Below are 24,233 nucleotides of genomic sequence, written 5' to 3' on the forward strand. Positions count from 1 at the left end.
GTGTTCCTGCGATTTTAGGGCTAAGGGAACTGAGATTCAGGGCCATCGAAGGACGCACAGAGCCACAACCATTCATGGAACCCATCGACTCCTGTGCCAGGCTATCTAGGTCTGTTTGCTCTCCATCCACTCAGATTCTGGTCCCTGAGGACCACAGAGCAGGAAGGCTCAGGTAGGTAACTAGGTCATGTACTAAATGGCTCTACGAGAAAGCTGAGCTCTCCTGAGTGTTTCTATGCCTGACACAATTCACTTCCATTTCTGTTTGTGCCTAAGTAGAACGAGCTTTAAAGTAACTTTGTGTCTTTCTCTATAAAAGAAGTGTTGCTGGACAAGGTCCAGAGGCATCATTTCCTGCAGGATGGCCTATGTGTAAATGGGACTCTTGCCCACTGGGCTGAGAAACACGCTATGACAGGGCGCTGGCACAGTGTCTCAGCAGCTACTTACCATGGAGCATAGAACTTGATGAAGGTTATTCCTTGTGCAATAGTGTCCTCGAAGTTCTTCTCGGAGAGTGCCAACACAGTGCCCTTCAGGGAAGGAAGGCTGATTTAAACACACTGATTAAAGCAAGGGAGAGCAGGAAGATAGGACCTGGCCAGAGCAGTCCACAAGTGACGTGCAGGGCAGCCAGATCTCCTGATGGGCAGAGACGCTGGCACAAGGCCCAGGGAGGCCCAGGGTGCCATGCCCAGGAGCTGCTGGGGGAGGGGGTGCGCAGGACGTGACAGAAGGGGTAGTACGCTGAGACCTTCACAGACCGCACAGCCCATGACCAGCCTAGGGGCTTCAGGGACCGTCCCCTGGGGCTCTGTAGTGTGGACCAGTCCAGACCTGCGGCCCAACTCTGGGTCCGCATGGACTTGCATGCCACTTTTCTCTCCTGCCCTGCCTATCTTCAAGCATGTACCTCCTCTAGTCAACGGGAACCTAGCAGCACCGATGGAGTAGGAGGCTTTTACGACACTCACAGGCTTCTAAGTCTGCTGACGTGCAGAGTAAGTATGTGTGTGGACCAACTCAGGCTGGAGGATTCCATGCAGGCATTTTAAAACAATTCTCCCTGGACAGCTCAGGGGATCTCATCTGTACTTCTCTAAAAGTTCAGCAGCCCTCTCAAAGTGGCACTGTGGAGCATTCATCACAGTCCGGGTCTTCAACGGTACACTGACCTAAGCGGGGCCACTACAAACACAACCATCCATCCTCTGTCCAGAATAAGCAGCATGCTCTCTGAAAGGCCAGATCAGAGGTGGAAAACTGTTATAAATAGCCATGGTGTGTGACAGCAGCACTTGCAGTGTGTAATTACCCTGTTGGGGATGACACACAGACTCCCCTAACGTTTGTATGTGGTCACACTTCATAAGCCAAAACTCTGGGCTATCCCTGACCAGTAGGAGTCCACGTAAGGAATGGGTCCCAGAGCCTGGGGAAGCCTCTTGCTGCCTGACCAGGAGACAGGGCCAGCTAACACCACTGACTTTTCCAATTTCCAAAGACCTGGGTTTTCTTGACTGATGGCTCCAGGGAGTCTTAACCCTCGGTGTACATAGCGGGCATTCAGTGAGGTACTCAGAGTCACTGCCCTCATCCCAGGGGACAAGACATGCCCCAAAAGCCTGCCTGTGGCTCCCATGGCCCCAATGCCTCACCGTCAAAGGAAGAGCTCAGTGGTGAGGGTTCAAGCAACAATGTGCATACAGTTATACACTGGCACCCACAGGGTGCTGGTGCCAGGGACCTCCTATTCCCAGTTCAGGGTCTGCTCCCACGAAATGACTGGGCATGTGGATATGTACACAACCTCCCATATGCTTTAACTGGTACCTATCACTCAGTGTGGCCTTCCAGCCTGGATCTGAGTCCTGTACTGATGGTCCACTGTTTCGTTTCTACCCTCTCATGCACAGAGCCTGGAAACCAGCCCCGGGCAACCAAAGGTGCCACCGCCCACTCGCCACTTCTTTACCTGTGTTTGGGTATCTGCCACCACTGGCCAGAGACTCCGAAATCTGAGTCACCTCGGACCCCTCCTCTTCCCTTACCCACGCCCCACAACCGTCCTCACTGTGGTGGGGTCCTTAGGCACCCCTCCTCCTGCCCCACTGTCTCGCCTTTACTTCGGTCTCCTTGTCATCCAGAACTCAATACGACAGTGTTCCCTCTTACACCAGCAGCTGCAAGTCATCCTCCTGAAGCTGACCTGCTCAAAACTGCTAGGGCTCCACACTCAAGGCTCCTATCCCTCCCCACTTTCAGACACCCCACTGCAGCACTGGAGCAGGCTCCTCTCAGCGCCTTCCTGCCAGGCTGTGGTCCAGCTCTGAACACAACAGCAGATTCTTCAGGCTGGATCTGGCTCCCATGCGCCCCCCTCTGGCAACGTTTGAACTGCTGGTTCTGCAAACACTTGCTCATTTCTCTTCTCTCTAGGCTTACTTTCTCCAGGCTTGTCACAGTGCCACAACACCTGCTCATATATTTTCTCATTGTTTCCTCCAGAGACCCAGCACCTTTCACAGCCGGGGAAACAGTTACAAGGTTTCTTCGTGCGTTTGTTTGTTCCTGGCAGCCCACTGCAGTGCCTAGACTGTGCCTAAGGCTTGACAAATGCAAAACGAAGTCTATAACCCAAGATCCCTTGAGACTGGAGAAATGGCTCAGTGGTTAAGAGTGCATGCTGCTCTTGCAGAGGACCCAAGCTGTTTCCCAGTACCCACCCATGCTCACAACTGTCTTTAATGCCAGGTCTAGGGGATAAGATGCATCTGGTCCCTGCAGGCACCTACACACAGAATTAAATATAAACCTTAACACCCAACACCCTTGGACAGAGGCCGCCTAAACAGATGAAATATTCTTCAATCTGGCCACCTAATTTTCTGCATAGCCCTTCCTACTGCAGATCTCTCAGGCCCCTTTGAAACAGGGTCAAAGTAAAATGACATCAGCCAGCTCTGGCGGAACCAGAAATGGGCAGCAGAAAAGGCTTATGCCAAACTTTTACCTATATCATTCCCAAGCAACTAGAGCCAGAAGGACAGACTGCAGCCTTTGACACCACACTGCCTTTGCTCAGGATTTTCTCACATCTACCTCAGGTTTTCTCAAAAGAAACCTCTGCTGACCCTGGCCTTGAGAAGCACACAATAAAAAGACAAGAAATCACCTTGCACTGAGCAGACTGTAGGTAGGTGGGACCATATTCCCTCCATTCTGACAAACACCCACCTTGTCACCTGTGTGCTCGGCAGCCAGCACGGGGACCTCTGAAGGCTCAACAGTCTCCGGAGCCGCCTCTGGACCCTGCAGCTGTGACTCCACATAGTCCCTCAGTGACTCCAAGTCCCGCTTTCCCTTGTACTGATCCACCTGTCCAAACACAGGGATGTTGTCAGCGTTCTCGTCGCACGCCTCGCCATCCCATTTGTCCGGTTAGGCAGGCCCCCAGCAGGCTCCCCAGCTCCGGCTGTCTGTCTCTCGTGGTACTTGCCTGCTCCAGCTTAGATGGGAAATAGATTTAACAACACTCTCCTCCCCCACGCTACACCTCATCAGAGTCTAAAGTAGGGGCTAGGCTTTCATCCCTCCTACTTCCTCGAGAATTCTGAGATGCTGACCGTGGACAAGGCATGGAAGAGGGCAGAGAGAGAAAACCCCACCAGGAGCAAGCATTCATACCAGAACATGGGCCTGCACAGGTGTCTAAGGCAAGTGAAAACCCAAGCTACCAAAAATGCCTCGGAACAGTTTGACAGGTATCAGTTTTCTTCTCTACCAGGTCTATCAGTTAAGGGAAATACATGCATTGTATTCCACTGAACACACTCCTCCAACAGGTGACGGTGGCCATTCCCTGTACCTAGAAACTCCCAGCAACTCAGCCATGATGGCCGGTGGAAGGATCCCCACACAGAACACAGGAGCTGAGGACATACCTTCTTGCCATCTCGAAACCAGAGCAGAGTGGGATAGCCTCGGACCTGGTTCTCCGAGCAGAGTCCATAATGCTGCGTGCAGTCAACCTGAAAACAGCACAGAAAAGCACCGGTCTGTCTCTTCATTGTCTTGTAAATGGTATTATCAGACAGTTTATACTTTAAAAAAGTTTTAATCCAGATTCCATAGCATCCCTGGCAGCAATCTGCAAGTTTTAGAAAGACTGTGCCTAGAAGCCACCCACAAATACACCCATGCTGAGGAGACATGGTGAGGTCTGTCTTGAGAGAGGAGATTTATCTGAACTCAACTGAAAATGGCCCCACCTGGCACCTGAGAAGGTTCTGAGCTGGGCTGCTGAGAGTAGGACACCCCCTAGGCAGCTCCCAATGCCATGGAAACCTACTGTCACTCATAGTTACAGATTCAAATCAAGGCTGGGGACACAGCAAATGCTTAGCACGCACAGGTCCCTGCAGTTTGCTTCCTATGCATACCACCTCCCCACCCCCGACACACAAGTGGGAGCAAAGTAGTCTGTGTTTAATAAGAACATTTGTTAAGTGTAGCACTCCAGCTTGTCCAAGTAAGAATTAAAGCAGCTATTTATTTTGGTGGGAACTAAACCCAGAGCTCTGTCATACGAGGCAAGCGCTGCTGAGCTACATTCTCTGCCCTTTTGCTAACATACTGTTATTTTGGGATAGGGTCTCAATAAGTTGTGGCAGCTGGCCTTGAGTTTGTGCTCCTCATGCCTCAAAGTCCAGAACAGCAGAGATTAAGAGACCTGTACCATTGGCCTGGCTCAGATTACTTCATGTAAATCAAGATTCTGCTTGCCTGATATTTTCACAAGCATTTTTTTTTTTTTTAATTTCTAAGAGCATTAAAATTAGCCAAGCAGAACTAAGCTGGTTTTCACTGTGTCAACAGAGTGGGGTTAGGCTATAAGACTGCAGCAAGAGCCATTAAAGTATTAAAATGAAGTCCAGGAAGCTTCTAGCTAGGCCTGCGAGGGGCACAAGCACTCTCCAAGGTCCTGTCTGAAGTAGCTCCAAGTGCCTAGCCATAAAGGCCCCTCAGTGCCTGTTTCTGCTCATGCCTGCTTCTGCTCAGAGCCTCTACTGAATAAAATCACCTCCCATTAAAACAATGTGAACTCACAAAACAATGTGAAGTAAGTATATATACCAAGATGGGGCAAGGCAGAATGCAAGATGATGTATTTCCACACAGTGGTCAATGGCTGAAATAATCAGTACATTCGCCATTAACTAATCATCAGCAACAGAACATGGCACTGCAAGCATAGCAGGCAAAAAGAGAAAATCCATACAAGTCACAGTGAGAATTTCAATTTACTCAGCATCACTCTTCCCCCCCCCCCCCCCCCCGCGCCCAGGGCCATGCTCAACAGCAAACTCTCATCTTCCTGACGACATACAAGGGGCAGCTGAGGGGAGACAACCAACCAGGGCCAGCCTGCTAGCTCTACCCAGCCCCCACCTTCTGCTTCTGAGCATCAAACCCCAGACACACGGCAGCGAACAAGGCCTATGGTAAGCGGACGAGGGAGACTTTCACTGGAGGAATTTCATAAAGAGCGAGCGTCCAGTGGGTACCGGAAAGCTGATGAGACTAAACGTGCCCAGATGCCCAGGGGCTGTTTCGACAGTTCCAGAAACCCTGGACACAAAGATGCTGTTACCCATTACTTCTGGCTTCTCTGTGTGGACAGCCAGAAGGGACTGTGGCTAGCAGTGCATGGTGGACCTCGCCAGGAGGAAGGGTCTGCTGTGAGCCTGTGTGAGTGCAGAACACAGGACCCTTGACGAAAGCTATTGGCTGAGCTCCATGGACATCAGTGAACATTCTACAAGGCTCTACCCCCTTATCTTCGCACAGCTCCAGGGCTGCCAATTCAGAACTGGCCATCCCTTCAAAATAAACTGGCCAAGGCCATAATTCATCTCCAGGCTGTGGAAAACCCAGCAGGCTCCAAAACCAGGCTGCCATCTGTGAAGGTGAAATGAATTGTCAAGTGGCACACTAACTGGAATTAATAAATCAAGTTTGCGACTTTGCACGAGGAATGAATAATAGGCCACTCTGCTAATTAATCCAGCCCAAAGCAGACTGTTTCCAGTTTAACAAGGGCTTGCACTTACCTTGCCAATCTTGACAGTTTCGGAATGTTCGAGGCCCAGAGCCAGCTGCTCCCAGGTTGGAGCCAGAGCTTTGCAGTGACCACACCACGGAGCGAAGAACTTGATAAAGTGGTTGCCTGTAGCGAAGGCCAAGCAGAGAGGAAGGGGAAAGAACCACTTTACACCACAGGACCAGATGCTCAACTGAATGAAGAATACAACTTTGTTCCCTGGCTTATAGATCTCAAGTCCTTCTGGTAAAAAAAGACTTTGACAGCACATGTTTATATCTGAGTAACTCACAATCAAATCTGTCATCTTTGAAAAGTAACAGAAAACTAACTCAGACAGAGAAAACTGGCAGAATGGAAAGCATTGTACATTTCCCCTGCCTCTTTTACCACCCTAACGCTGCCAAGTGATAAATGAGGTTAGCACCAACAAATCTGATGAGGGAGGGACCAGACAGTGGCCATCAGTGCCACGCCAATCACAGATGACAGACATTCTAAGTCACCAGCAGCCATAGGGACCCCAGCAGCCCCAAAAGCATACATGGAAAAACCTAAAGCAAGGAAATGTGTGAATCCACCAGAGGTTTGATGAACAGGTCCAGACTGTGGGGGATATTCCTCAGGTCCACAAGCCATTTGTGTTCCAGCAAACAACATGGAAAAAATGCTGGGACCACACAGATCAAAAGAGCCTTACACAGACACCCTCAGCCTTCAGTGAGTAAAAAAAAAAAAAAAAAAAAATTTAAATGAATTTAAGATACATAAAATCCAACATAAACTTGAAGTTAAAAAAAAAAAAAAGCATTAAAGAACCCCTGCTCGGATATAGCCCATGGTAGCTCAGTATCCAAGTGGGTTTCCTAGTAAGGGGAACAGGAACTATTTCTGACATGAACTCAAGGACTGGCTCCTTTACGTCCCCCCACCCCTGAGAGAGGAACAGCCTTGCTAGGCCACAGAGGAGAACATGGCAGCCAGTACTGAAGATGCCTGATAAGCTAGGGTCAAATGGAAGGGGAGGAGGACCTCCCCTAGCAGTGGACTTGGAAAGGGACAGAGAGGAGATGAAGGAGGGAGGGTGGAATTGGGAGGGAATGAGGGAGGGGGCTACGGCTAGGATACAAAGTAAATAACCTATGATTAATATTAAAAAAAATAAAAATTAAAAAAGGCATTAAACTGTCATACGATGGATGACCAAACAAAGTCTAGTATTTACCAATGCACACCTGAGCTATGAAGTCACAAGGAAAAGGTATAGGTTCTACACACGGGGCGAGGGCCTCTGGGGAGGGAACAGGAGAGGGGTCCGGGATGTGGGTTTATTTGGATAGTTGTCATGGAAAACTGTCTTAAAACTCACTAAGCCCTGATTTTGCTTTCTGTAGTTATATATTTTGACAAAAACAAACAAACAAACAATGAACAAACAAGCAAGCAAAACAAACAAACAAAACCCAGAAGATTTTTTCTTTTTAAATAACCCTCCTGGCTAGTTAAAAAAGAAAAATATCACGTCCTCACAACATTATAATCTGGGCACTGAGATTTTTATCTGGTTGTTCTGCTTCTACATTAGGCTGACAGTAGCCCCAAATCAGGAGAGAACCCCCAATGGACGTTGGGCAGTGGCCACAGTGTATGACAGTGACCTGCCACACTGATGGCTAAGGCTATGGCAATAACGCTCTTCAGGGAAATAGTGATTCGATTATTTGACATTATGAGAAACTTATCTTCAAGGCTGAAAATGTACCTGTGCAGGAGACATGTAGAGTGCTGACCTGGGCAGCAGGATGCAAACTGAATTCCCAGAATTCAGCAGCTCTGATGGGAAGCCAGCAAGGGCAGGAAGCCACAGCTGCCTTTCGAGGAAAGAGCGCCAGTGAGCCCCAGAACACCACCATATGGGGTCTGCAGAGTGTGTCCCCAGGAGACATCTGCTCTGGGTGGGGCTTGGCTGGCCTGTAGGGGAGTGTCTAGGACAAGGGATTTGGGTGCATTATTCTACACAGAGCCTGAGTAGGTCTGACTTCCCAGTAGACTACATAACTCATTCTAATAGCAATGGAAGACACCATGATAAAGCATTTGAGTTAACAGAGATGGTGAGAAGACCTGGCTCCGGGCAGGCACAGGTTTCAGGGCCAGATACAGTTCTAAATCCTTTTTCACAGTGTATGCAACCCAGTCTTCTAGGAGAGGGGGGCTCCTCTCCACGGCAGCACTTGATAATGCAGCCAGCAAGGAACCTGTGTTTGCTTTCTAGCCACGTGTGGTTGAGCCAACTTCTGAAACACGTCCATGTGGTAACAAAGGGAGGTTTGTGTTTTATTCACAGTGGAGACGGTAGGTAGATACTTAGAAGACCAAGTCCAAAAAGTGAGTATAAAGAACACCTAATTTGACTCATAGTTCTAACAGTTCTACTACACTGCTCAAACAAGTCAGAAATGTGCTTGTTTCTGCTGCCAGCCAGTAAACACGTGAATACTATTAATAAACTTTCTAATCCAAGGGTGTTGTGTGCACCTAGGCACGTCTACGTGGACGAAAAAGGAGGAAATCTATTACCTACAGCAGGCTGCATCCTGCAGCAGTCCAAATTCTACTGGTGAGGCATGAGATGCAACTGAACACTGTCACGAGCCTTCACACAGCAAGAGGAAAAGCCAGCCAGGGCCACGGTCACCAGTTCCATCCTTACCTTGAGAAACATGCAGCTCAAAGTTGTTGGCTGAGAGTTCATACAAGCCCTGCTTGAACTCAGGGGCTCTGGGTGGCTCTGCTTCTGGCGCTGGTGTCTGATAGAAAGAAGCAAAGCCATAATGAGGGGGGGTTGTCCTTGAGGATGCAGAGGCATAGAGGAGGCCCTGTCCTTGTCCAGAACAGTCCAAAATGTCTGTCTGCCCTCACCTGTCTACCTTACTGTGCTGAACAAGGCCAGACAGGAAGTCACGCCCACCAAGCACTCTGGATGCTTTATCAAGCTTACCGTACAGGACTGAACTCCAGGGCAGTTTCTCCATCCCAAACTCAACCAAACAAAGAAACAGGCTGAAGCCTGCATACTCCAAACCATGTCCTCTTTCTGGACCTGATCTGAGATTCCCCACAGTATTCACTGTAAATTTCCTGCTCTAGACAGGAAGGAGCAAAACAGGCAAGGCTAGAGATGAAATCACATTTGAGCATGTCCTGATCCATTCCTAACATGGGAAGGGAGAACCCGGGGAAGAAAAGCTACCAGAAACTGACGGATAGGTCAGTGATAAGAACCAAGAACCCAACAAGCAACAGGAAGCACAGAAAGAGATGGGGTAGGTCTTGTGAGCTAAACCTTAAGAAGGGAATTCACACAAGAAGCTCGTGCAAGGAGTGTGCAGCCTTGCAAAGATCTCTGCCGGCCCTTTACTGTAGGTGACACATCCATGCTTGGAGTCATGGCTAGAACCAAGCCCTGCATCTACTGCATTTCCCGAGGACGCATGCCCGTGACAGTTTAATTTGTAAGTGAAGCACAATGAGAGATTTAGTAACAACTAATGATAAAATAAAAATCACAACAATATACTATAATAAAAGCTGTTTGAAACCTATGGATTGGAGAGAGCCCTGAGCAACTCTGGCCCCATTCCCATCACACCTGACAGGAGGCCCAGGCAGCCAAAGCCACTTCATATCCGAGAACACTGAGACTGAGTTCCAGGAGCCACAGCCCATGCCCAGAGCCATGACACCAAGCCAGGCACCACAGGCAAGAGAGGCCCAGACAGCCTCACCAGGCAGCGTATGCCAGGGAGGACCAAAGGTCATCCCAAGAAGGTTTGGAGGATGGTAAATGGCTCAGTATAATAAGCAGATGTTTTCACCAACAGGAACGTACAGCAAACTATAAAGAACCTGAGAAGGACCTTCACGGTGTGGGAGAGAGACTGCAGTTTGATGTGTTTGAAGGAGAAATGAGCTTGGACGCAGCGACTGGAACTTAATGCAGCTCCAGTGCAAGGCAGCAGACACACAGCAGACTGTGACCCTTATGGACGCTATCTGCTTTGAAGAGGTCCTCACAATTATGACAGAATTTCTAGAAGAGTGAGTGTGGGGAAAAGAAGAAGGGACGGAGAGCTCACAACACTAGCCCTAGCACAGGTGAAGGTTCCCACTTTACTGCATATGTAGAATCCACTGAACACATAATTCCAACAGCAGAGAGGAGTAATGTGTGTGTGTGTGTGTGTGTGTGTATGTGTGTGGTGTGTGTGTACATGTACTAACAATCAGGTTCAGCAAAGCAAGGTTACTTCAGTGGGACAGAATACACATGGGAGTTATAGTCTACAATTCTACAAGGACAGCCAAGAGGGGAAGAAAAACTAAGGAGGTAAGATCAAGGTCAGCAAGGAGCTCATCATAAGTGTCACTGCCAATTCATTTGCTAACACCGATGCCCAGAGAACCCACCACAAGATGCCAGAGACAAAAACGGCATATCTCTGGCTGAGAACCTGTCTGCTCCCAAGGCCAAGCAGGGCAAAGCTGAGTAAATACCGACTTACCATTTCTACCAACATCCAGTTTAGTCATTCAGCAAGAACAAGCAAATATAAAATACCAGCAATAAGGAACGAGCAAGGTGGCTGGAGAGATGGCCAGCTGTTGCGTGTGTAGTGTTCTTCCAGAGGACCAGAGTCTGGACTCCAACACTAACTCATGCAGCTCACCGCCACCAGCTCCAGAGGCGCCAGCAACCTCCAAGGCAACTGCACTGATGTGCACATAGGCGCATGCATGTACACAATGAAAAATAGAAGTAAATAAACTTTTATGAAAGAAATGAACGCCCCAATGCTTACTCTCTGGGCCCTGACCACATACACTAGAACCCTCTGAGGCCTGTGCAGCACGGACACTTTAGTACATTGACTTTTTAGTGATGACAAACATTGCTTTAAAAATCCTGGTTTTTCTCAACACATCTTTAAATGTTTTTAAATTCCTTTGTATCTAGTCAAGCTGAGATGTTTAAGAACTTCATTCTTAAGTTAAGTAAAAGTTTATATTCTAGTGTGTTTCCTGTTGCTATAATAAACACCATGACTAAAAACTAACTTGGAGAGGAAAGGATTTAATTGGCTTATACTTCACATTACAGTCCAACATGGAGAGAAGTCAGAACAGGAACGGGTGCAGAGGCCATGCAGGACCGCTGCTTCCTGGCTTGCTCAGCCTGCTTTCTTACACAACCCGGATCCCCCTCCCTAGAGGTGGCACTGCCCCTCGGTGAGGGCACTGGGCCCTCCCACATCAAGCATCAGCCAAGAAAATGCCCCACAGACTTGCCTGCAGGACAGTCTTATGAAAGCATTTTCTCAGTTAAAATTTCTCTTCTCAGATTATCTCTAGCTTCTGCCAAGTTGACAAAACAACCAGTCACGACACTGTCTGTATTACAAATGCAGCATCCCCAACCCCAACCTCAAATACTCCCCAATCTGGATTTTTCTGAGTCCCAGCAGACACCACAATGGAAAACCCAGTGTCCTCATGTCACAGGTTGAAGTTAGAAGGTGGACACACTAAAAACATTGTACAAATATGATGTCCTGGGCAAACATTACTGAATTTCATCCGTAGGCTTCGAGCCCATCCCTGAGCCATCTATCTCCTTACATATACATGAATGTTTCAAAATATAATCCCCCAACTCCCACACCCAGCAAAAGGACACACAGTCACAAATAAATACGTGTGATTTTGACATCATAATGAGAACATGAATAATCTATAGGAAGCCTGCAGATTTGGAACTGGAGTATGGTTCCGGGATAGAGCTGCCTTGACTCAAGGCCCTTGATTTAATTTATAGAACCTAAAAAAAAAAAAAAAAAAAAAAGTGCAATTTAAACTTTCCACAAGAAAGCACACTGTCACTCTCATTCTTTCTGGAAGTCAGCTGAGAGTTCCGGCTACTCAAAGACCCTGAACACCAAGCTTAGGTGACTGGCTCTAGGATGCCAAGGGGAGATTCCCAGCAGCCATCTCTCTCCTAGACTGAGGATGAAAGACCCTTAAGACGCCCATGCTGAGCCTGGCTAGCACAGCACGCTCCTAGCCTGTACTTCCCAATGGGGAGGAAGGCTTCCCTGTCCATCTACTTTACACCAGCTGCAGGGCAAGGCTGCCTTAGAAGAATGCCTCTTTATTGCAAGGTTTATTTTAAAAGTCCTTTTTTTTTTTTTTTGAGACAATTACCTCCTATTTAAAACTTTTCTCCCTGGATTCACACCTACCCCTCCAAAAAAGGACCACTTTCATAGAGAAAACAAGGCTGTTTCAATCTATATGGACCCCCTCCCTGCCCCATCCCGGCAGCTTTCCAGCATGACAAAGATGCAAATTCTCCCAGAAGCCTGTGGCTTCCAGATACCTAAAATGAATGCAGTCCGCAGGCAACTCCTTACCACCACCAACACGGTAGTGGAGGTTTTAAATGTGAGGCATCGAAGCACTAAAGGGGGAGCCGAGTTTCTAATGAACCGGGACATCCACAGAGTAGTGGGCACAGCTGAAGAGTCACACACGACCTTGAAGATGGCACCAAGGAGAAATGGGCTCAAACCAAGTGCTGTGACCAGAGGAAGCCACAGACCACCTTTCACGCCAGTGGAGCTCCGACACTGTACGATACAGCAGCCTCAATGAGCTTGTACAACTCAACTGCAGTTGTACTCAGATCTCCTGATGCTCCTGACCATCATCAGAGATGTGAAACAAGAGAATGCTGTCTACTTTTCCAGTCCCACCAACATTACACCATAAACCATTAAAGTCCACTCCATTGTTATCTAACCATCCACATACAGAAGGATACTGAGGAAATCATGTGTGATCACTATGATTTAGAACAAAATGAAGATTTCCGTATCAGCCTTGTAAGTAACACTCTTACAGTGTTCTGGTGGCGCCTGTACACAGAGATGCAGGAAGACACAGGAGCAATTACTAAGGGTTTTACATTATTAGTAAAGCCAGCTGGGGCCTGGAAAGCTGAGGACCAAGAAGCAAAGGAGAGAGACACTATGGACAGCCAGTGGGAGCAAGCCCAGATAAGCTGTGGGAGCTAGAGAATCAGGAGGAAGCATTAGCTCAAACAGAAGATTCTGGGATAAGCCTGGTCCTGACCCCAGGTGGTCAAAGACAGCCACTGGTACAAGCGCATGGGTGCTTATTGCAGCTCATGAGAGGGTGACATAGCGGCTATGCTACAAAGCAAAAACGACATGTCTGTGAGACTGTGTTCTGAAATATTTACAAATGACACTCCCTGGGACGGACACAGGAGGGATCGGGGGGAAGGGGAGGTAAAGGCTGGCAAGACAGTGAAAAGTGTACTTTTGTACATGTTTGAATATTACCAGCCAGTTCTAATATCAGTCAGCTCTAAGAAAGGTGCTTAAACAGAAGTGGACTCTAGAGCCTGTGAGAGGCTCCCTAGCAGCCTGCTAGTCCTGCAGGAGAGTGGAGTAGAGAAAACCCCCAAGCAATCTGAGATGACACCACCGGCTGCCAAGAGCGGCCACCGTGTGGTGCTCTGCTATAGGCAAAGGACAGCCGCGGCTTCGGGCAATCATTCAGGGCGATGACAGGCAGGAAAGCAGATAAGTGCTGTGGGTGGCCTCCGTGACAAGGCCACCTGAAACTGCCCCCAAGAACTGTGACTGGCCTTACTCCTAGACAATGCAGAACCGAGCAGAAAGACTACAAATCTACTAAAACCCACTGAAAATCAAACGTTCATCTAAAAATTAACAGAACTCTAAGGAAATCACAGTGAACTACTAAGGGAAAAAGTAGGCAAAGGAAAGGTAAAGAAAGTTACTGGGCGGAAACAGAGCAGAGATGTAAGTGGTGGCACACACCCATAAGCCCAGCTCTGGAGACAAATGAGACGAGTTCAAGGCCAGCCTGGGCCACACACTCAAAGAACACAGTAAACAAGAAGACCAACCTTAAAAACAGAACTAAAGACTGTTATGAGGAATTTGTATCTGGTTCTTGCCCAAGAAAATCAAGAACAGTTCTTCAGGGGATCAATGTGATAGACTGCCCGTTCTAAACCATGGGTGGGGAAAACCTGCAGTTGTACTGACAATGGGACATACCCCACAGAAGAGCCCAATGTGGAAATTCATCATCTGCGTTGATAATTCCCGTTTACTCAGTATCTTGTACTTAAGAGAACATGCTTGGGATGCTATGTTTTTTGTTGTTTGTTTGTTTGTTTACCTGCATACAGATTTAAACTCATTCTGTCAGCCAGAAGTGGTACAGGTAGAAGGGGTCTATTTACAACTTCTAAAAAACTTCAGCTTCAATGTTTCACCTCTCTGGTGGCTGCACAGGGATGGGGAGGGGACACTCACGGCCGGCTCCTCGTTCAGCGTCTGCAGCATCCAGCTCTCCAGCGTCTCGAAGTCTCTAGGACCCTGGTACTTCACTGCTTCTTGGCCAGGCTTAAAAAACTTGAGGCTGAAAGGACAACAGCGGATCAGAAAGCACACATCTGGCGATGAAAAGCTGCTCGCAGTGGAGAGAGAGTGAAACAGCAATGAAGCTGCCTGGGGCTGCGGCCGTCCACCTAGCTGCCGGGCAAATAAAACTCCAAAGGGAAACAGAACCATGTCTCAGGAGACAATGTGTGCACGTGATCTTACATTTTCACACGTATCTGATGTTACTCTGGGAAAATGCGGCTGGGGTCGCATGACTGAGTTAACCTGGCCGCCAGTGCTTCTTCCCCAGGCCTCTCCTGGTTAGTCCTCCTTATCCTTCCTGGCCTCAGGCTTCTGTTCGCCCTCACTGTTCCCGCTGCCTGAGGGTCTCTTCGGCTGCAGCAGACAAAACACTGTTCCGCAGTAGGGATATTTCCAGGCCACCATCGCAGATGGATAACCAGCCACTGATGGGTTGCTGAGGGCACCTGAGCTGCTATCTGCTCACACTCCTCCATCCACTCCAATCCCCTTCTCTTTGCTTGCATCCCCAGAGCGAGACTCTTTTCTACTCACTGGCCTCTGCGCAAACTGCAGAGTTGGGGAAGCAACTCCTTTGGTGGTGAGCGAAAGACACCAGCAGAGGATGAATTTCACATACTCGGGTCCTGGATCATTGCACTCATAACATGCCTTAGAAGAAACTACCCAGAAGTTGTCAAGACTACGCTAAGAAACGTAGCTCCTGTCAGAAGACAGGGAAAGGTCGATGAGGCCGTGGCTTACCTAAAAACCCTCCAACACCTCCCGGTCATGATTTGGATTTTGAGAGTTGATACAATGTTCAGAAACAGACTTGTGCACACCTGAGATGCAGATGGAGTGTCACAGGCAGTGCGGGCTGCAGGGACAGACCATGACTGGCCTAGCGGCCCAGAAAGCGCAGAAATTCATTTCCTATGGTTCTGGAGACTAACGTCCACATTCACAGTGTAATACGTCCATGTCTACCATGGCTTTCTGTTTCCCCAGCGGCACCCTGTCCCTGTGCCCTCATGTACAGGGAAGCCGGGAGAGCTCCCTGGCGCCCCTTCATAACGCCCACCTCCTAATACCAACATACCGGGAGTTAGACTGTCATGGTGTTTTCTAAAACACTAACATTCGGCCCATTCACAAACAGGTAAGTTCCCTTTAAATAAGGGCTTTAAAACAGAAGACTTAAAAATGAAGTTCCGTGGCCATAAAGGGAAACCAGACTATATGGTAGTAGTCCAAAGGCTGAGGCAGGAGGACAGCAAATCTGAGGCAAGCCCAGGACACACAGTAAAATCCTGTCTTGAGAAGTGAGGATGCTGCTCAGCAGCAGAGTGCTTGCTTAGCTCACACAAGACACTCGGCTCCATCTGCAACACCAAAAAAGAAAGTAAGAAGAGCACACTGGCTAGATTGGGCAGTGAGGAGGGTATACTGGCCTTCTGGAGAACATGTGAGCATATGTTTTGCTTCCTCTGGAGCTCAGGGACAATGATCCTCAACTCACAGAAGGGCTACGTCCTCACAAACCTTCCTGAGCTAAAATAACAGTAAGATGAAAACAATCACTTGGCAAACATCCTATCCAGCTTGAGAGTGCTTGGAATGCATACCTGAACCTCAGATGTATAATATGACCTGACACTACATCTCCTGTCCCTTACTGCGCTGCATGCAGGGAGCGCAGTGGCTGTATGGGGTTGCTTCTGCAGGATCTGAAGTCCAACTATCAGGAACTTGAGACCATCGAGACAAGGAAGAGCTAGCGTCTAAGTAGATTAGCTGCTACACTGCACCTCCAAGGAAGGACATAGGAAAGCAAGCCATGGAGGCTCACATTCACAGTCCCAGCACTTTGGGGCCTGAGGCAGGTAAACCTTAAGCACAAGACTTGAGACTAGACTTCTGGGTAATCTTGGCAATACAGTGGGAATCTTTCTGAAAAGAAAAAGCTACCCACCAGCAAAACTAAAGTCTATACTATATGGTGAAGTAAATCCGAAGTCTAAGCAATCAAAAGTACACTGTCATTCTTAGAAGACTACACACACACACATATATACCACTGGGCCTCCTGCAGCTCTGGCAAGGAATGTCAGGGTCACAGAGACCTGGAAGCTGGAAGCTCTACATTCCTCTCCCTCCCCACACCAAAGTGCAGGAAACATGGATTCTCAAAATACCAGAAAGAACCAGGGCTTAAAAGCATTTTGATGTTTTTTTGCTAAACTTAAAATATAAGATCTAGCCTGTCCTCACCCCTGGGGGGGGGTTCTTAATTTGGTATACAAATCTCTTGTTGGATAAAAAAACTTCCCAAGCTGCTTAAGTCTGAGACTGTTCCTTAAGCGGAAAGGGCCCAAGGAGAGCTGGAGAGCTGTTTACACACCCTCGCATTCACCTACAGCCTCTACTTAACTCTCAATCCAAAGATGTGAAGGAGTTGACAGATAGAGAGAAGGCTACTGGACCCCAGTTCAGCCCTCAATTTCTCTACTACAAGCTTTCCATAGACATATGTGACTCTTGGTGATCTATCTCTTCCTGGGAAGCTACAGAGAAAAAATAAAAATTCCCCACTTGGTTGTTACTCTGTACAGGCTGTGACAAAGTATACCATAACTGATGTGCTAGGGGTTTGATTGTGACCTCCAAAACAGAGCTATTCAAAGCCTAACCAACCTAAGGTTGTGGCCTCACTCAGAACCAGGCCTTCACAGAGGTCAAGGAAGGGAAATTTGAACACACAGATACACAGTCCAAGGATGTAAAGAGTTGGTACTAAGAGTTGGATCTAGTCATCAAAGGTGTGTTCTCTGCTGCGGGGCTGCTGGGCGGTGCAGCTCTGCTCTGCTGCAGCTTTAAGAAGGGGGCCTAGTGGGAGATCTTGGTCATTCGGGGAATGTGCTCTTGAAGACTTTATTGAGATGATGTCAGGCTCGCTTCCCCATCCCCTGTTTTCTGTTTCTGCTTCTTGCCTGACAATAAGTACTCATACAGCTATGACCACATGTTACTCTGCTGCAAGCCCAAAAGCAACAGGGCCCAACTGACCATAGACTAAACCAGGCAAAACTGTCAATCAAACCTTTCTTCTTGCAAGGAAAGGAGTTGAGACAAAGTTTCATTTTGGTTCAGACTGGCCAGGAAATTACTATATAACCTTTCTTCCAAGCATCTTGAGAATTCTGCAACAGTGACAGAAAACTGAGACATCAGCAAACCATGAAAGTGGCACAGAAGGATTTCCAAAGCAGGTTTCGGAAGGAATTTGGCCTTCACAATACCTCCAGCCTCCAGAACTGAGAAAAAAATCGCTTTTTATTGTTTTCAGCTGCAGGAGATCAATACAGACGCTATCCCTACTCAGCCCAGACCCTGTCCAGCATTTCCTATCAAACAACAATTTTTCGTAGCTCAAAGAGAAGTCCTTAAACACTTTCCTGAACATAGTCAGCCACCTTCAGGGCTATGGAAGTCCACATGGCCTCCCTCTCCAATCCTGCACTCCATTTAAATGTGCCAGCAGGAAAATACTGTTTTTAAAGCCTGTGTTCTGATACAAATCCCAAGCCTGGGCACCTACAGTCATCTTCTGATTGAGGCTTTGCAACAAGTGTTTGCAATGGAGTTATTTCAAAGCAAGAAAAGCATGCACAGGTAAAGCCCTGCCTGCCTCAATGCATACGCCTAGGCAACACCCTTGGCTCTTGCACTCTGTAAAAACCAAAACCAAACAGAAACTTGCCCTTGTGTGCTTCTGCAAGCCCCTGATCAACATGGAAATCCCTCTCGGACCACATTCACTCTACCTGAGCTTATTTTCATCTACTGTAACAACACAAACCAATGTCTGGTCTACTCGGGGGAACTAGATATTCTGAATGAAAGTCAAGACACAAAATACAAGGTGCATCTTTAAACTGGTCAGTGGCATCCACGGAGTGCTGACCTAACAGTACAGAACACCTCCAACTACAACCACATAGTACCCTGATAAACTTCTGAAAGGTTAGCTTTGTCAGCATGACACACTCCATTACAGAAGGGAGTCCCACTGTGCGATTGTCTAGGGTAGGCTGGCCTGTGGGTATGTGTGTGTATGTGGTGGGGGGGGGCTATCTTGATTACACTGAGATGGTAAAACATGCTCACTGTGGGTGACACCATTCCCTAGGCCGAGGCTCTCCAACTACTCAGTAACCCGGCTGAGCACGAGCACGCACGCACTCTCCCTCTGTCCTGACTGAGAAGGTGACTAGCTGCTTCAACTTCTTTCCACCTGGATTTCCCCACAGTGACAGCCTGTAACCTGGCAACCTAGAGCTAAAATGAACTCTTTCTCCTCTCATCTGTTTTAGTTAGGGTAGTCTATCACAGCAACATGAAACAAACTAAGACAGCTTCCCTCTCAGTAGCACCTGTCCTCAGCCCACTATGACCCCAGTTTCAGCCTCCCCGTGGCATGTTTTGTATGGCTGGCACTGTAGAAAGGAAGGGGGCACAGCCAACCCATCTCTACTGTCCCTGTATCCAGGAAGCACCAGGCTTTCAAAAGAGTATCTTCCCTCATACTTACCAACACTGTCTTTAGAGTGTTCCAAATGAACCAAGCAGAATTTATTTCATTCATTCATTCCAGGGAGGGAGTCTAGAGCCTTGAGCTACATGGCCAGCCCCATTGTTGACTTGCAATACATGGCAGTTAGTGCCGTTTATAAGGTACACATGCTAGGACATTTTTCTGACTTGAAACAGGCTTGAACTATGGCACTTACATCGGCAGGCAATCACTAAAACCCAAGAGTCCTTTGTGGAAATGCTAAACCTCAAATGTGGAGCTGATGGGAAAGCAAGGCGGCTGGCTGGTTAGCATCCTTACACTTAGCGGTTAAGTGACGTGGACAGTGCTGCACAGTTCCGGATGGCAGAGCTGGAGTCCACTGTGGCCTCCACACCCCAAAGTGCAGGGCTTCCTCCACTTTTCCTTGTCGCTTCTAAGGAGCAGAGAGTTAAGATTTCATACTTAAATCCAGGCCCTGTTATGAATTACAGGGATTTGATTTGGCACCCCAACTATAACAAATACTTATGAGTTGAAGTAGCCAACTGTTTGCCGGCCTGTGGAACAGCATAACCCTCTTTGGTAAACTGCCTTTTCCTCTCACAGTGGCCACATGGTCTGAACAGGGATACTGTTGTCTACAAGATCTTGAGTCAGTACCACAGTGGCTGGTTTTGGATGACTCCTCCAGACAGGGTCCCTCAGCCATGGGCCCAAGTCCTCCCTCAGGAAGAGAGAGAGAGACTGGGATGAAAAGTTCAGTTACCTCAAAGCAGATACAGTAGAAGCAACTCCAAGACCTCTTGGCTTCTTTGATTATCCATGGGGCTCACCCACAGCCTGCTTTAATTTGATGGTCCCCATCCAAATCGAAAGTGTAACTCCTATTGCAAGGTGCCGAGACATGGACACAAGGTAGGACCCTTATGAACCAGTTAGGATTAGAGAAGATCATACTGTAGGGAGCCCATGACTACATTGGTGATTTTATATGAAGAGACCCAAAGAAGCAATAAGCAAGGGTGCTGTCAGGCTATGTGAGGCCCAGTGCTACCTCAGGTCTCTGCTGAGCAAGAATTCTACCAGCAAAGAAGGCTTTCACCACATGGAGCCCATCAACCTTGACCCTTCAGAACTGGGGGCTGAATACAGCTTTACTCCTGTGTAAATTATCCAGTTTGCAATGTAATTACAACAACAGAAAATGAACTAAATTGAGTTAAGTCAATTTGTCAGCTTGAAGATCAGTTAAGAAAGAGAAACAATGTATTCTGACTCCCTGTTTTGGACCGTTGGGCCCATGAGATACTTGGATTTGTTGCCTTTGGTCTGTACCACATTACAGGCACTTCGTCTCACAGCAGACATGAAACAAACAAAGCAGGGCCGAGATCACAGTACCCATTTCAAGGATGCAATTTTAGGGAGCTACCACCCACCTGGCCCAACCTCCTAAATGGTCTATAAGCTCCCCAGAGCCCCGGTCTGCCGGGCAAGCCTTTAATACGTGAGTTTGGGGGGCACTCACCCAGATTATAACAGAGTCATAATTTGTATCATAAAACCAAGTACATGTTTGTCAAGGGAATCAGTGGCCACCTGTGAGACTTGTTGCATTGGTTTGTCCCCTTCCTTTACAGAAACAGACCTGGTAGCAGTTGCAGGCGTTGTAGCTTTGGGAAATATTTTTAATTGGTGAGAAGAAACAGAAGAACTGCTGCAGTGGTCACAGTTCAAACAAGAAGGTCAAACCAAAAGTGATCACGCAGCCAGAGGACGCCGTGTAAAACCTATGTGAGCCATCATCAGGGGCTGGATCTCAGGCAGCCAGAGCCCACTACTGCCCCACAAATTCCCATCAATGGGAAAAGCCAACAGTAATTAAGGCTTTTCCCGTGCAAAATACAAAAGGTGTCTACAATGAACAATGTTCAATGTAATCTTGTCCTAAGAACAGGGACCACCTGCTTGTACTCCGCTCCTCAGCTCTATGATGGAAGTTCCTGGAAGCTGAGCTTGGACGTTCCTAGGCCACAGACGGCAGACACACAAATGTGGAAAGCCCAGCACAAAGAGGCATGCATTCTCTTCCTTCCTACTTACGTGGGGTATCCTCGCACACCCTGCGCGGAGCACACGTCCGAGTCAGCCGTGCAGTCCACTTTGGCTACGTAGACCTTGGCGTCCTCCATGCTGTTATATTTGTCTCCCAGGTCATTCCAAGTTGGCTGCAGCCGCTGGCAGTGTCCGCACCTACAGGGAGGCCAAAGGAAGAGCACACTGAGGCCCGGTTCCCAGGGGTCCAGATTACTTAGGCTTCTAGAGCAAGCCATCAACTCCCCACCCTCTTTTCTCTGCAGCAGATGGATAGCTGGCGATGACACCACTCTCCACATTGATTTAAATTCAGCAGGCTACTGTCCCCAGTACCCAGGTGTAATTTTTTTGACCTTTATGTCAGACCCAACCTGGCTTCTAATTGGTCTCTGGGTACAACTGCAGACAGTATTTCAGTTTCCTGAAAATTATAGTTCGCTGTACCCCTGGAGTTCAAGGTTGACAGACACCCTACTGACACTTGCCCTAAACTCCACCTGCCTGATTTCTAGTCAGATCCAGTCTGTGCATCACTTCCTCCAAGAAGTCTTCCTTAGCTCTTGGGCTACTTGGCATCCGTTCTCTTCTCTTCCTCCTTGGCTGGAAGTCTCCCCTACACTCCCAGCCAATTAGCGCTCTGCTGTTACTGCTCCATTATTTATGAGGACGGTTCTCCTCCATTACACAACCGAATGTACACAAAAGCAAGGCCATCTCCAGATGGATCGGCTTTGCACCTTTTCCAATCAGAGGCCTTAAAATAAATACGTTCCAATTCCTTCTTTATTTAAGCAGGTCTTGGGTGTCCCAGTGTGGCTTTGAGCTCGCTATGGAGCTGAGTACAGCCCTGAACTTGTGACTTTCTTACCTTCACCTTCCAAGTGCTGAGACTGTGTGTGCGCAGTGCTGGAGATCAGCCCAGGGCCTTGGGCATGCTGGGCAGCCACTGCGCCACCCAAGTCATGCCCCCCAGTGCTCCCCACGAAGTACTGCTGTGGCAGAGTTTGTGGTAACCCAAACTTCTACAGCTGGTACACTCAAATGTCTGGTGTTGACTGGGTGAGTTCGGTCATACACGAACATTTGAGAATCGCCTACATTTAAAACAATGCTAGCAGGACTGTGGCTTCTTGCCTCTCCGCACAGTGCTCTACAACATCAGACTCTCCCTCGTCACAGGATCTGAAGGGCAGGGCTGACCTTCATCTCCCATTCTCTTCTGCATGCTGTACCACATTTGACTTCTGAATGAGCGCAATCCCATGGCATTAAGGCACGGGACTGTTTTTTCTTTCTTCTCTCACAAACAAGTTACTCGTGTTTATGATGTAACTACTTGCTACACTGCCTTCTGAAGGGTTCATTTAAAAAAAATGTCCACTTACAGAAGTGATAAGCACTGACAATTGTGAGTTCTCTCTCAAACACATTCTCAATATAATCTATGGGAAGCCTCTTTTATTGAGCTGACCTCCAAAGCAGACATCTAAAGGTGGCACTGGAAACAGCTTAAAGATAACCTGTCTTCCTTGCAGGACTTTCCTGGGCAGCTAAGACAAATCCCTACTTTATAAAGGCCTACATAAAATCGGACTAGAGAGAGCTCAGCATTTAAGAGCACTTGTCTCTCTTTCAGAGGACCCAGCGCCCACATGAGACAGGTCCCAACTGCTTGTAGCTCTGGTTCTATGGAATCTGACACCCTCTTCTGGCCTCCTGAGGGACCCACATGCACGGCCCACAAATGCACAGGAATATACACATGCACATAAATAAAAATAAAATTCATAAACAAATAAAAGCCTAAAACACAGCATCATACCCTTCTGTCTGAAAGATCATCAGTATTCTTTTAACGTACTCGGTCTAAGTGCCAAGAAAGCAAGCACTGTCCCATCCGAATACTCAGTGTGCACTAAGCACTTGGCAACGTAAGCAGAATGAACAGGGTGAGAACCCACACAGGCGAACTGTACTTGAGGATCTAACTCCCGTGAATTCAGCCAAGTGAGTGCAGGAAGGTCAGGTGGGTTGGGAAAGAAAGGATAGCAAGAACAAAAACCCAAGACCAGAAGGCCCCTTAAGTGTGTACACAATGGGACACGTGGACTTGCTGCTCCCCAGCTGGCCCACGTTCCTGTCTGCCCTTTGTGGCATCTGGTGCTTAATCAAAGAAAGCAGGATTGGGTCCTACTGGAGGTTATGGGACCCCGTGATGAGATGATGAGATGCTGCTGGGAGACAGTGGGGTGGGCTGCCCCAAGGGACTCTCAAGGGCTGTTCTGACATTTGGGGAATTTGATCTGATGCGCTCATTTTAGGGCTGTGCCCATGCTCTGCTTCCTTGAAAGGGTTCTTACGAGAACAACACAAGATCTGAAAAGGTAAAGATTTACTCCTCCGTACCCCAAATTAAACTGACCATCTGGGGCCATCGCTAAGCAGGCACGGCTCTCTGCACCCTGGAACAGAGATGGCGCCACTGGTTCTATCTAGCCGGCATTACTGGTTTGGAGCCCTCATGGAAACAGCACCGTGGAGACAGCCAGCTGCATTCAGAAGGTGGCCAGGGGCCGAATGACAGAGCAAAGGCACTTAACCTTAACCTTGACCTCACTGTCCCCAGGTTCAGTGTGACCCAGTAACTGGCACTAGAGACACCATGACCTGACGCCGGCACAAAACCAACAGCAGACAGTCCTGCAGCCACCATGCTTTGAACAAATACACACGTCAATGCTGTCAACACAGTGTCCCTGCCCCCGCGTCACACGTAGGCATCTAACCTTTCAGACACCCGAACTGCCAGAGAAGTGGGCCCAGTGTATTCTACCTCGAGTTCCATATTGTTTTTAAAAGCCTAATTTTGAAGTCTTAGCACTCCACCGGCTGAGACAAAATACTAATAATAATTCATGAGTTCAAGGTCAAT

The 24,233-nt window shown here is 48.1% G+C and overlaps 1 protein-coding gene across 1 annotated transcript in view; it reads right to left on the reverse strand.

Annotated features, from left to right (window-relative positions):
- Window positions 1-24,233, reverse strand: part of Txndc5 (thioredoxin domain containing 5) — a 29,319-nt gene that overhangs the window by 3,230 nt on the left and 1,856 nt on the right. Inside the window, exons 2-8 of the mRNA XM_021633098.2 lie at window positions 21,308-21,457; window positions 14,536-14,641; window positions 8,817-8,913; window positions 6,114-6,229; window positions 3,945-4,031; window positions 3,238-3,378; window positions 451-533 (exon numbers count right to left, since the gene is read on the reverse strand). Coding sequence (XP_021488773.1) covers window positions 451-533; window positions 3,238-3,378; window positions 3,945-4,031; window positions 6,114-6,229; window positions 8,817-8,913; window positions 14,536-14,641; window positions 21,308-21,457 — 780 coding nt within the window. The remainder of the gene's footprint in view (window positions 1-450; window positions 534-3,237; window positions 3,379-3,944; window positions 4,032-6,113; window positions 6,230-8,816; window positions 8,914-14,535; window positions 14,642-21,307; window positions 21,458-24,233) is intronic.

The sequence above is a fragment of the Meriones unguiculatus genome, chromosome 19 (genome assembly GCF_030254825.1).
Source record: "Meriones unguiculatus strain TT.TT164.6M chromosome 19, Bangor_MerUng_6.1, whole genome shotgun sequence".
Classification (NCBI taxonomy): Eukaryota; Metazoa; Chordata; class Mammalia; order Rodentia; family Muridae; genus Meriones; species Meriones unguiculatus.